The following is a 13,452-nucleotide window of genomic DNA, read 5'->3' as shown; positions in this document are numbered from 1 at the left end:
ACTTCTAATAAACTAGTTGAGAAGGCCTGTGCTACATGATGAACCTTTTCTGATCGATTCCACATCGTTTCTTTCACAATGCAATCGCACAACCAGAAGTCAACTTTAGCTTTAATAGACTAGGGAATGTGAGTTTTAATAATAATAATAATACTCAGTTTATATACAGTGCGTCCCAGAAAAAACGAAACCGAGAAGTATCGATGTTTTATCATAACTTAATCACAACCATAATTAATTAATATACATATTTGGAAAGCTTAGAGTCTCCTCTTTTAGTTGATGCTACTCATGTGATGCATATTTCACGCATGAGTAATTAAAAGCAATTTGAAGGAAGGAAACCAAAAAGTAATTTGGCGGGCGGTATCTGAATTTCAAAGAGAAATTCATATATCTAGAAAGTTCATTTTCTGCCCTTTCATATGACACCTCAATCAAGAAAAATGAGCCAGGAATAACAAAGTTCTGTTTGTTTAAAGTAGCCCTTACATTTTCATAATTTTGACAAACGAATTCGTTTTCACTGGGTGCCTGCCGTAGCAAAAAGCAGATTTGACAAAAGACTTAACTCCGTTTCGTTGACAATCAGCCATGCATGAAGACTCTCGTCTACGGCTGATTTGTCAACGAAACGGAGTTAAGTCTTTTGTTAATTTCGTTTATTGATACGGCAGGCAGCCAGTGAAAACGAATTCGTTTAATAAAATTATGGAAATGCAAGCACTATACCTTAAAGAAACATAACTTTGTCATTCCTCGCTCATTTTTCCTGATTGAGGTGTCATATGAAAGGGCAGAAACTCAACTTTCTAGAAATGTGAATTATTCTTCGAAATTCAGATACCGCCCGCCAAATGTCTTTTTGGTTTCCTTCCTTCAAATTGCTTGTAATCACTCATGCGTGGAATATGCATCATCTAAGTAGCATCAACTAAAAGAGGAGACTCTAAGCTTTCCAAATATGTATCATTCATTAATTATAGTTGTGATTAAGTTATGATAGAACATCGATGCTTCTCGGTTTCGTTTTTTCTGGGACGCACTGTATAGCGCGAATTACAATTTAGTCTCTAGAACGGAGCTGCCTATTAATTGGATGATACTCATTGAGAACATGAAAATTGGTTTCTTTTCCAGGTAGTTTGACCCCCCTCCCTCCTTGCTCCCGGACTATAATATGAGGGCTCTTTTGTGCTCTTTAAAAAGAGCACACAATAGGAGCAATTGACTTCAAGTATCAAGGGATGTATCAGGACCAACTTTACAATAAGCCGGCATAATCACCAACGTTTTGTTCCTAAACCTTTACGGTGTATATCAAAATGTCTTTAGGATAACATAATCACACAAACACAAACATACAGCTTCTATGCACACCTTTAAAAGGTATGTTTGTTACATTTTAAGAAATGGTTTAATCACTTCTTCTGACAATATTACAGGAGGTTATGTCCAATTACATTACGCCTACAAACCAAAACAGTTTGGCATACTTTAAACATTTTAACTGATTTGAATGCATAAAGTGATGAACTCTAGCTATCACATTACAAAATACGAAGAGAGAGGATTTATGGTTTAAATCCAACAGTTTGTATTAGGTATATCTGTGAACTAATTCAAATTGTTGGATTTAAAGTATTAATCTTCTATTCTTCGTATAATTTTGCGTTATTTTATGCCAACAAGTGGACTTAATGAAAAAGCTGAGTTCTGGGAAGAGGTGAAAAATTATTTGTGAGCGTTATTGTATTATGCAAGACAGTGTGCAAAAACATCAGATAGAAAATGTTCCCTGAAAAGCATGGCTCTTCAAATGCCTTAATATTCCAAATATGGCATGTAACATCATAATATTCTAGACAGATTTTTATGCCACATATTATGGTAGTCCTGTATACATCTTTCTGTGTACAGTGCGTGTTACTTTACCAAGACTCGGTCAAATTCCTTATCACTTTGATGATTCCAGAACCTTGCAGTACACACCAATTCTTATATGCTAGATGATCAACCTTTCCTGATCGATTCAACAACGTTACTTTAACAATGCAATCGCATGACCAGAACTCAACTTTATCTTTAAGATCGGACATTACATGAAATATATGTGAGAAATATCGAGAAATAATAAGAATGCCCTATTCTAACCCTTTATATAGTACGAAGTCTTCGCGAAAGTGGAGAGCCTCTTTAGAAAAACCGTAGGTAAGGGTTGCGATACATATTCTTTGCGTAGCATAAAAAAACAATAGAAAAACAATTTGCTAGTACCTGTTCATTTAGAAATATAATCATTATCAAATATAGTCATTTACAGGCAAGAAACGATATAAAATGTATAAAATTGTTATTTTAACCAAATATTTAGAATGAGGCATTGCCTTAGAAAAAAATGGTTAAACGCTCCTTGCGTACACACAGACAAATACAATTAAAAACAAACACTTATCACAAAACATTTGTACTACAACGGAAATGTTTTTAAAAACTACTACTTCGAAGGTATAGACCAGTTTCTGAAACGCCCCCTCTCAAAAAATGAAATGGAAGCTCTTATTACCAATCAATGTGAAAGAATATGTTTTTACTAATACAGGATGATACCCATGAGAGAAATAGAGATTACGAAAGCCTTTGTGTTTATAGTTATTGCTTTATGCTCTCACGGTGACCCTAAGTCACCCTATAGTAGGAATACTCCCCAGGGAGTAGAGATGGTTCACATTGTGCGTGAATGAATCCTTTGGCCGGGGTAGTAATATCTGAAAAGTGCGTAGAGACGGTATTTCGTATTAAGCACTATATAAATCAAGATTATTATTATCTTAGTGGCATGTACTAAAAATATAATACGTATAACAAATAAAACTCCTGCCTGTAGATACCATTAATGACATGATATTATATTTCACTTATCATGTTAATAGTTTTCCTTTCACCGATGATGTATCTGGGTGAAATTACAGCAGCCACATCCGTTATTCAATTTATAGATTTCATTTACAAGTCAAGGCTAGAATAAACTCTTCCGAATACACATTACACGGTTTAAAATCACGTGTAGTATATATAAAACAATGTTATCAGCGTGTTCTGTACAGTACTGTATCTCAGACCAATTAGTCCTTGTACAATTCATCCCCAACATAGTGTAAAGCTCCCCTTCTCTTTTTCTCGCGCTCTCTCTCTCTCTCTCTCTCTCTCTCCCCTCTCTCTCTCTCTCTCTCTCTCACTATCAATACATTTAGTTACAACTCAACATGAATGTAGCAGAATTTGCATCTTTTTACCGGAGTATACATTCCCAATGCTTTCTTGTCTAATAACCAACCCTATTGACAATTGCATTCATATTGGTACCACTCAAAATTACGGAAAAGGCTGATATTCTTTTGAAAGACACCCAGGCAGCATTCTTAAATGGATTTATTATGATTGCACTCTCATCTTTTGGTGGGATAAGATCTCGTTATATAGCCATATTAAATTTACATCACAATTAAATATCTCACTGCGGAAGGCCTGGGGCAATGATTGTAATTTTGAATTCCCAGAAGCATGTAAAGTTGGAAGGCGAGAAGTTCGCAGAGATATGCTAGGCCTATTGCCGAGAATATATCATGGCATTATTATTCGATTGTCACTTTTAATTTTAATGAACAAAAAAAATCAAACATGTGATACTTTAAAGCTTAGCTGACGACACTCTCTCAGCTGCAGAGTTTGAATTAATTGTGCGCGCCAAATGTTACCAAACAGACAGAAAGAAACGATTAGAAAAACAAATCAATAATACATGGCGTTTATAAACCAGACCCAAAACGTTTTGGAACAATCTAAAGCTGTTGATTGGAGTCTGGGCCCCGTTTCATAAAACTTGGTATCAATAACAAGTTACAAGCTACTGTTATAAGCTACTGAAATCCTCGCTTCTGATTGGTTATCAGCAGATTTGTCACTGATTTGTGTCATTTGTCATTGAAAAAAGGCTTTATGAAACGAGTCCCTGCACTGAACACAGTTGTTAGGGATCGTAGGCCTTAATAGCTGCTCCTCTACCAAGTAGCTGCTTTTCTACCAAGAGTATGACAGAGCTGGTCATGTTCTTGAAGTAGTCTTTATTGTGACCTGCTCCAGATCCACGTCAAACTAAGGAGGTATTTCCACTACTGGGCCCTGTCTCATAAACAGTTCCGATTAATCGTAATTTATTCAAGGTTGAGATCAATCCAAACTATGTACATAAAACATAGGAGACTGCAAACTTGCAATTAATTGGAGGACTAATTTCTTTTACCAGACGGGGACTTTGTGTTCAAACCAGGTCCAAAACGTTTTCTAGCAATCTGAAGTTGCTGATTGGAGTTTGTAGTGAGCAAATATTGTTGGTCTTTCCACGAGAGCTTGTGGACCAACTGTCATAATGACAATGCAATGGCTCAAGTATCTGCCCGTAACAAGTTCTCTGAAACCCGGTTTACGATCATCAGATGAAGAAACCGATAGAAGTCTCTGGAAGTCATCATCATCCCCCTTCAAGACTATGACATACTCGGTCATGGTGTTCTTGAAGTAGTCTTCAATGCGGCTTGGGTTCAGCTTGAAATCGCGGCATACACGCTGAGATGCTATAGCGCCACCTACGGTCGTCCCAGGATCTATATCCGCAACTTTGAGGACGTAGAGAACATCCACGTTCCCCAGCGGACTCTGCGGATCTTTTTGCATGGCCCAATCGTAGCCGAGTTTCTCTGCTACCATTTGCCGATCCTCGTATCTGCCAGCCTCGATGAAAATACGGCTCGGAAACTCCTTGTCCTTCGTGCGATTGACAACTTCATCTAGCGTTGTTTCTTGGCCAATGTCAATGTGTTGTCGGTTGGTGATGACCCGCGGAATGACGGTTATGTTTCCGGTGACAAACCGGTGTAGGTATTCGTTTTTCAAGTGGTCTTTTATGAGTGCTAAATCGCAAAGAAGACATACGAGAGATAAATAAATAAATGTAACATTATCTACACAAATTATAAATGTCAACATAACAGTATATCTCTAAACCTTAAAGTATACTTTCAGGACGATTTTTTCCCTTCAAACGATACATTTTTATTGTGGGCTCTTAAAGATCAACAAAGTATTGTTTCCAGGAATCTATGCAGGTACGTAAGGGAAACATTAACAATTTATCAAAGAGAAAATGAATGACTTAAATCACGTGTTAGACTTGTGTCTTTCCATTGAGTGATATGGGAACAAATTGACACATCTATTATGCTAAATATCATGATACGAGGTCCCTCTCACGTATGTTACGTCAAAGGCAACGCTAATCGCTGACTTAGTCATGCGTCAACAACATACTCAACCGTCATTATAAACCTACCTATCCATACGGCGTCTGCGATGTCAGTTTGGCCTATTTCATTAAGAGCCTGTGCTAGTTTTATCAGTCCAGCCGTATGGCCCGTGTCACGATCCGTCACACCATAATGGGCTAAGCTGTCCCACGTACCTTCAAGGACAGAGAAGTCTAGGCTGTGAAGTACTAGAAAGGATAAATAAAATAACGAAAGAATATTTTCATCAACTGGAAATTCATCACTGTTTTACCCAGGGAAGCCTCATCAGCATCAATGCTGCTCATCCTGAGGCCCTGTATTTATTTTTCGTTACAATTTGCCAGGTACCCATTTAAACCTGGGTTGAGAGTGGTAAGTGGGGAGCAATGTCTTGCAAAAGGACGCCAGTCCCGCGCTGGGATTCGTACCCTCAACCTTCGATTAAGAGTCCAGTGAATGAATCACTTTAACACGACAGGTCCACGTACCAGGATAGTAATTTGAATTAAGATAAACAATGGGAAAGCCTGTACAAGTAAAATTCGGTCTTTAATGCGACAGGCACATCATACATTATTTTGATCATTCATCCCTGTGACACACGAACTTGACCCAGATAGAAGAATAAAAAAGGAAGAAGAAGAAAGAGGAAATATCAACTACTAAAGAAATTAATAATGATGATATTAACAATAATGATAACAATAATAAATACAACAACAACAACAACCACAAAAATAATAACAAATACTATGAAGAAGAGAAGAAGAAGAAGAAAAGAGGAAGAATAGAAGGGAAATAAACAGGAGGAGAAAAAGCAGAAAAAGAGAGGTGAAGATTAAGAAGAATACAGAGAAAGATAATAAGAGGAAGAAGAAAAGAAAATGTGTAAAAAGAAGCAGAAGGGGAACAAGATGAAGAAAAAGATGAACAATTAGATGAAGAAGAAGATGAAGAACATGAAGAAGAACATGAAGAAGATGAAGAAGAAGAAGAAAAGAGAAGAAAGTAATCGAGAGGAAGAAAAGCGAAGGAAAGGAATAAAGTGATAGAAATAAGAGAAAGAGAAAAAAGGAGGAGAAGATGGTGGAGAAGAAGATGAAGAAGAAGAAGAAAGAGGAGAAAATGGAGAAGCAGAAAAAGAAGTAGAAGAAAAACGGGGAGAAGATGAAAAAAGAAGGAAAAGAAGAACGTAAGGAAAAGAAGAAGAGAAGAAGGAAAGTGTGGAGATAGTGTTTAAGGGGAAGAAGAAGCGGAAGAAGAAGGGGCAGAAGAAGAAAAAAAAGTAGAAAAGGAGAAGGTAAAGATTAAGAAGAAAAAAGAGAAAACGAAGAAGAGGAAGAAGACATGTGAATGAGAAGAAAAGGAAGGAGAAGAAGAAGAAGAAAAGAGAAGAAAAACACAAAGAAGAAAGTGAAGGAGATAATAACGAAAAAGAACAAGAACATCGAAAAGAAGAGGAGAACAAGGAATATAAAACAGTAAATTCTTATTTCACCTGGTATTGTAGAAGTTCCCTGTCGCTTGTCAGATGCACGCTTGGCGGGATCTCTTTGAATGGGATCTAAAGATGTATGAACCAATAGGACACAACTTTGGTTGGAATATTGTTTTCAGATTATCTTTAATATTGCTATCATCGATCAATAAAAGTTTCATTCATAATACAGTACACATACAAAATAGTTTGGAATGAATGCTGTATACCCACAGTTGTGCGACTGAACTCGTCGATTATCAGGACAGCTGGTTTTAGACAGGAGTTTGAAGAAATTTTCATGCAATATTAAAAGAAATAAAGTTTCACGACTATGTTGGACAACATTATATAAGACAAATATTTACGAATGTTAGTGCTTTATGATATATTTGTTCCTTAAATGCAAAGGCTTAGGTGACAGTGTGGTTGACGCTTGGCGTCCGGAACCAACCTTGCCCCCCCCCCCCACCCCCTCTTTGTTCCTATCCTACTTCTAGTTTAGATCACTTATGGTGGTGCCCAAGGAAGTAGATTAGAGCTTATTGACATTATACATTCTTCCCCTGTAGTTCTCGTAACTGCTGATGCTTAATAGCCACCTAAGGACGGGGTGGGGGAGGGGTAAAGGGGCGCTGAGGAACAATCCCTCACCAAAATACGCATTTCCTCAAATATCAACCATCCCTTTATTGTTCGACTGTGCATTCTTCTTTCTTTGAAGAGTGTAGAGCTGCTGTGTAGTGCAGTGCATGACAATACTACATTCCATGGCTAAATAATCATGACAAAAGGGGTATCACTTCAAAGGCCATTAAACACACATTTTAGAGATACTGAACATAGTGATGATTATGCCATTACAAGACATAATCAAGTTTCTAAAGAGGGTTTTAGATGGTAATGATATTTGTTCTGTTAAAGGCATCGTTTAACAATGTTAAATCTGAGATGCATGGCCCTACGTGTTACCAGTGTCTGTGATATGATATTGAAGCCTTAACAAGATTGCGCTTCAAAATAATTATTAAGTGCCTCAAAAAATAAAAAAGATCTTTGAGTGACCGGTTTTACCATACTCATTTTCCCCATTAGACTGTAGTGTTATGAAAACCGTTTGGCAAACGCAAAATTTGGTTTCGATTTCCAATCATAAATATCTTGATAATCAGACAGGCGATCTGCCTGTAAAAGTCATGGGGTGGTTCCCGACTTACCTAACGGTTTATAATTATCATTGCAGCATGAGCTTAATCCAGGATTATGTTTCAGAATCTGAGACAAAGTTACCCTATCCCTTTAAGAAAGAAACATAAATGACAGATTTAATGTTTTCCTTATCGGATTTTGAACTCCGTTTGATAGAAACACTCACGTGGTCTAAGATGTACATCATCATTGACGTATGTGTGATCCACTTCTAAATCCACTGGAGGCGGGGAAGCTTCAAGATCGCTCGGAATCCTTTCATCTACAGGAAAAGAGAACTGTATTTCATGATTCATACAGGTAATACATTCTGGTAATAAACGCTATTCGCAAGAAAGTCCGAAATTTATTTCGAACTTTACATCATGCGGACGTAATCAGGTAATTCTCCTGTGAAATAAATAATACGAGATATGTGTATACAAGGTCAGGTTGCAAGTAGCAGCTGTACTTTACCTTATCATATTTGGACTTTATTATAGAATAACCAACAATATTGGCACAAACATATCTTTGTTTGATGTTTTGCCTGATGTATCAAATATACTGAAATCTCTGTCTAGTCGGTAGCAAATGTTAGCTTGGACTAAATCAGTTCCGTATCCAGACCTTTGCACCGGGAGGGACAATGCATATGAGGTTACGCTGATAGGGCCTTTTTTTATTTGCACGACGATAAAGTGAACTGCTACGTGTGACGTCCATATAAGGCACTATTATGTCCTTTTCAGGCACTGCCAGTGCCTTATAATGACGTCACATGTAGCAATCCACTATGTTGACATGCAAATCTAAAAGTCCCTAATGTCTACAGAACGAGGGTCCACCCAAATTAAAGGCTGAATGTCACTGTTCTACTATCGGCAGAATTTGTATATCTTAAAAATATGTCTGCGTATCCATTTTTTTCATTGGCATATGTAAGAGAAGGCAAATTGGCCCCATGTCTCGCCTTCGAATGCGCTAGTATTCTAAATGGTCCATGGGAGTGTTTCACAAAGACTAGGATCGACTTTAAGTTGGACTTAACTATGGCAGGCTGTTCATGTCACTGTTTGCTCTCAACATTTTTGAAGAAAAAAACGTCTTAGATATAACTCCAGTTTACAATTTAAGTAACTTATTTCTTCAATAATAAACTATCAACAACAACAAGTTATGTACATTTGTGACGTCTCTTGAAGGACCAATGGTGATAGCAACTAGTGGCATGAACGGCCTGCCATAGTTAAGTCCAACTTAAAAGTCGATCTTAGTCTTTGTGAAACACTCCCCAGGAGTGGTGATTGCTGCTCAACACATGGGTCACACTTACAGAGTGGTTCCTCTATAGCTGGTACATCTTCTTGTATACATCCCAGTGGGTTCGCCTGTCCAGTCCGATGTATGACTCTTGCGTAGTCAGGGTCGCCAGCATCCTGTTCTGGGAGAGGGCGCGCTTTATCCTGCAAACTAACGGTGTGTGCGTACGTACGTTGTCCAGAAATGGACTCTTGGCTGTCCTCAGAGGGTGCCGGTTGGGGGTAATTCACGTATCGTGGCAATGGTGAGACTTGGGTAGCTGTAGCATCGGCTGGTCCTGGGAGTTTGGCTCTCGAGAATGGATGGTTCTTCATGAGTGCCTTTAAATCACAAGAAGCTGATGCCCGCTGCAGGTAAGTCCTTCTTTGTTCTGAGTTAAGCAAGAAAGAATGGCAAAACAGAAAAGAAAGAAAGAAAGATAGATAGATAGGTAGATAGGAGAAGAAGATGAAGAAGGAAGAGAAGAATAATATTAAGAAGTTAACGAAAAAGAAGAAGAAGAAGAAGAAGACGAAGAAGGAAGAAGAAAGAAGAAGATAAAGAAAAATAAAAGAGACCCATTACGATACTAGTTGTAGCATTTATTCATTTATTTATTTATTCATGATTTCTTTCACCAGCGTAATTTCATTCAGTTCCACTGGAAGCCAGTGGACCTGTTTTTCAAGAAAGCCCTGCATAATACAATTTCAGTATAACAACATAAGTATATAATGCAATAATTACAAATTGTACATACATGTAAAATATCAATTTAAACATAGGTCTAAAAAAAAAAAAATTGATTATTATTCATACAATATTTATTATCAATTATTTAAAGTACAAAACAATACTGAATTATTACACTAACAAAACCACGTCTAAAAACAGAACAAAAAACAGAGCAAGAAAATCCCAGAACCACACTAAATAGAATAGAAATAATAAAATAATTACAGAAGGAATAGAGCACAGTAGGCCTATTATGTTCATTTATCAGTCTTAAATTCACTTATTCATAGAATCATGACAATTGTTCATTAATGATTAATGATTGGTGACTCCAAGGGATCGATCAACACAAACTTGATAAATCAGATTCTATTTTTTTCTATTGGTTATGGATTGACCTTAGTTTAAATCACATTAAGATTTAATCAATAATTATCTAAATTGGTGGAAATGTAACCAACCTTCCCTTTCGCTTTCTCTCAGCTCTCCTCGCCGGAGTTGTTGGGCTAATAAAGCGGCACCTACCGACTCCAAAATCTCAGCCAGATCGGAAAGGTCATCAATGCACGGACTGTGCTTTGATTTCCAAACAAAAAGCATATGTTCGAATATCGAGCGGCTATTCTTGCCTTGGGTTCGGAGATCACTCATCTCAGACTCCGTTACACCTGGGGAAATGATGGTTGAAATATTGGTAAATTACTATTACTGCGACGTTTATACTATTTGTTGTGCTACTGTTCTACTAACTACTAGTACTACTACTACTACTACTACTACTACTACTACTACTACTGCGAATATAACTAGAACTAGAACTACAGCTAGCACTGCTGCTGCTGCTACAACTTGTACTGTTATTATTACCGTTGCTACTTACTATTACTATTGTTATTTTATTAATTTCATTGTTATGATTAGTAAAGGTAGTAATAGTAGTATTGGTTGTAGTAATAATAATAATAATAATAATTGATAATAATGTTAATGCTAATAATAAGATAATGGTAGTAGTAGTAGCTGAAGTATAGTTATTATCACTTTCATAATCTAACACTCTTATTTGGAAAGAATTGTACCTAATATCGGGTAAATTTTAACGTTCATATTGTGTATTTATGTTCATCAATGTTCATACAATGTTATTATTATTATCATTATTGTTACCATTATCATTATTACTGCTATTACTATTATTCAATTATTATTATCATTACAATTATTATTGTCTTTATCATTACGAGCATCAATCTCTTTATTTTTATTATCGAGGGTAAATCGAATTTACCAAGTTTTGAACCAACTATAGAGTGAGCATACTAGCATCTAATTATTCAATGATTATTATAATTATCACTTCGAGTCTGCTTCTTGTTATTATTTGCATCATGGGTACATCGAACTCACCAAGTTTTAAACCAAGTAGATTGAGCATTTTAGCATCCATTTTTTTTTACTAGTTATCATTACGGTTATGAGTATGATTCTTGTTATTATCCTCATGGGTAAATTGAACTTACCCAGTTTGAAACCTAGTAGAGTGAGCATATTAGCATCCAATATTTTACTAATGATCATTACGATTATGAGTATGATTCTTGTTATTATCCTCATGGGTAAATTAAACTTACCCAGTTTGAAACCTAGTAGTCTAAGAGTGGGCATACTAGCATTCAATTCCTTAATGGTTATTAAAATTATCATTATGGGTATGATTCTTGTTATCATTATGAATATGAGCATGATTATTGATACTATTACCATGTGTATAAAATTGAACTTACCAAGTTTTAAGCCAAGTAGAGTAAGCATATTAGCATCCAATTCTTTGGCTAGTCGGACGATCTCAAAGTTATTTACTCGTAAAGGTGCCGCATTGGAAGATGCCGAGCTTGCTGTAAGAAAACAATACCCCAAGCATTAATTAATTGCTCATTTATTTCTTAATAGATAATATAAATCGTAATAACACTAAAAGCTCGGTGTTGTATAGCGCTCATGTCTCTCTGATTTCATTCTCCCCTGGTGCTACACAATTATTACCCCAGCTTTAGCATGGCTGCCATTTATGACGCTCTAGTATTTCAAGGAATTAATTCATGCCAGGTACCCATTTACCTCACCTGGGTCGAGTGTGGCAAATGCAGATTAAGGTGTATGATTATTATTTATTTATTGCAACCAAAAAGTTGAGGTTTGATTTCAAATAAACTTAATGTCTTGCCAAAGGACATTGAGGCCGCGATGGTACTCGAACCACGAACCATGTGATCCACATTCTGGTACCGTATCCACCCGAAAATTAAAAAAGATCATGATTTCATTTTTGTGTGCACAATTTCGATTTCAAGAGATTTCGCGCCTCATATACCTAATTATTATTATCATCATTATCATTATTATTATCATTATTATTATCATTAAATTGGAAATTGTACAAACCTTCACCACGAAACAATTGGATGACCCGTCCAAACTCTTCTTCAGAGAATGAAGTTTGAAGATAAATTGCAGACTCCTCGATATCAAAGGAAACATATTTGCATATGATCCGCTTAAGGTCTTCTATGAAGTGAATCTGTTGTGACATCAGCCTCGTTCGTAGTTCCTTGACGCCATCTTCATCGATAGCAGCCACGGTGACCTTAATACTACTTCCGGGTCCACTCTGAATCTCCATCCGGACGAGCCGAAGCCCGAGAGCATGTATACAAGCACACAACTTATCGGCGAATTCGCAGGGCATAGAGAGATTTGCCAGTATGAGTGAAGGATGTACCAGCCCCTCTCTCGACTCCATTGAAACATTGAATGATAGTTCTGTAGAAGAAATGGACAGAAATTATGCCAGTGAGTAAGACAGGGTAATAATTATTACCGAAAACATAGATAGGCATGAACTAGGCCTATCTTTTTTCTTTTGAAGTATATTTCCATTTGATTTGATTTGTGAAGCTCGCATATACATAACAACTCAATAGAATAGCACTAAAGACAATATACAAATATACAGTGTCTTGAGAGGTTTTGGTTAAAACTATGCGCAAGAGGTGACTCCAATAGCATTATTTGTTGAGGGGTCCATAGTTTAAACCAGTACCTCGAAAAGAAGGCATGGTATATTTGTTTTATATCCTGCAACAAAATAAGAAAATTTCATAAATCACAATTTTTATTAAAAAAGAATTGAAGAATAAAAACAAATTATTAAATTAAGATTTGAAGGGGAAAACAAATAATTTCAAAAATAAACTAAAATGTCAACTCCCAAATAGTACTTTTTCAGAGTAACCTTAAAATAGTTGAAATATTTCTGGTCATGTGACGAGCTCTCAACCAATCAAAGTCCAATAGTTTTGATGCAGGATATAATAAAGAATGTATAGAGCATAAGAAAATCAACAT

General features: G+C 36.4%; 1 protein-coding gene across 1 annotated transcript in view; it reads right to left on the bottom strand.

Annotated features, from left to right (window-relative positions):
• Positions 1-3,396: 3,396 nt before the first annotated feature.
• LOC115927302 overlaps positions 3,397-13,452 on the bottom strand; it is a 31,490-nt gene continuing 21,434 nt past the window's right edge. The window contains exons 5-12 of the mRNA XM_030993060.1: positions 12,490-12,867; positions 11,832-11,942; positions 10,509-10,715; positions 9,347-9,703; positions 8,198-8,293; positions 6,844-6,909; positions 5,390-5,551; positions 3,397-4,970 (exon numbers count right to left, since the gene is read on the bottom strand). Of these exons, the coding sequence (XP_030848920.1) occupies positions 4,345-4,970; positions 5,390-5,551; positions 6,844-6,909; positions 8,198-8,293; positions 9,347-9,703; positions 10,509-10,715; positions 11,832-11,942; positions 12,490-12,867 (2,003 nt within the window). The 3' untranslated portion in view covers positions 3,397-4,344. The remainder of the gene's footprint in view (positions 4,971-5,389; positions 5,552-6,843; positions 6,910-8,197; positions 8,294-9,346; positions 9,704-10,508; positions 10,716-11,831; positions 11,943-12,489; positions 12,868-13,452) is intronic.

This window comes from Strongylocentrotus purpuratus, unplaced genomic scaffold (assembly GCF_000002235.5).
Source record: "Strongylocentrotus purpuratus isolate Spur 01 unplaced genomic scaffold, Spur_5.0 spur5_scaffold_20, whole genome shotgun sequence".
Lineage (NCBI taxonomy): Eukaryota > Metazoa > Echinodermata > Echinoidea > Camarodonta > Strongylocentrotidae > Strongylocentrotus > Strongylocentrotus purpuratus.
This window is presented reverse-complemented; position numbering and strand designations above follow the sequence as displayed.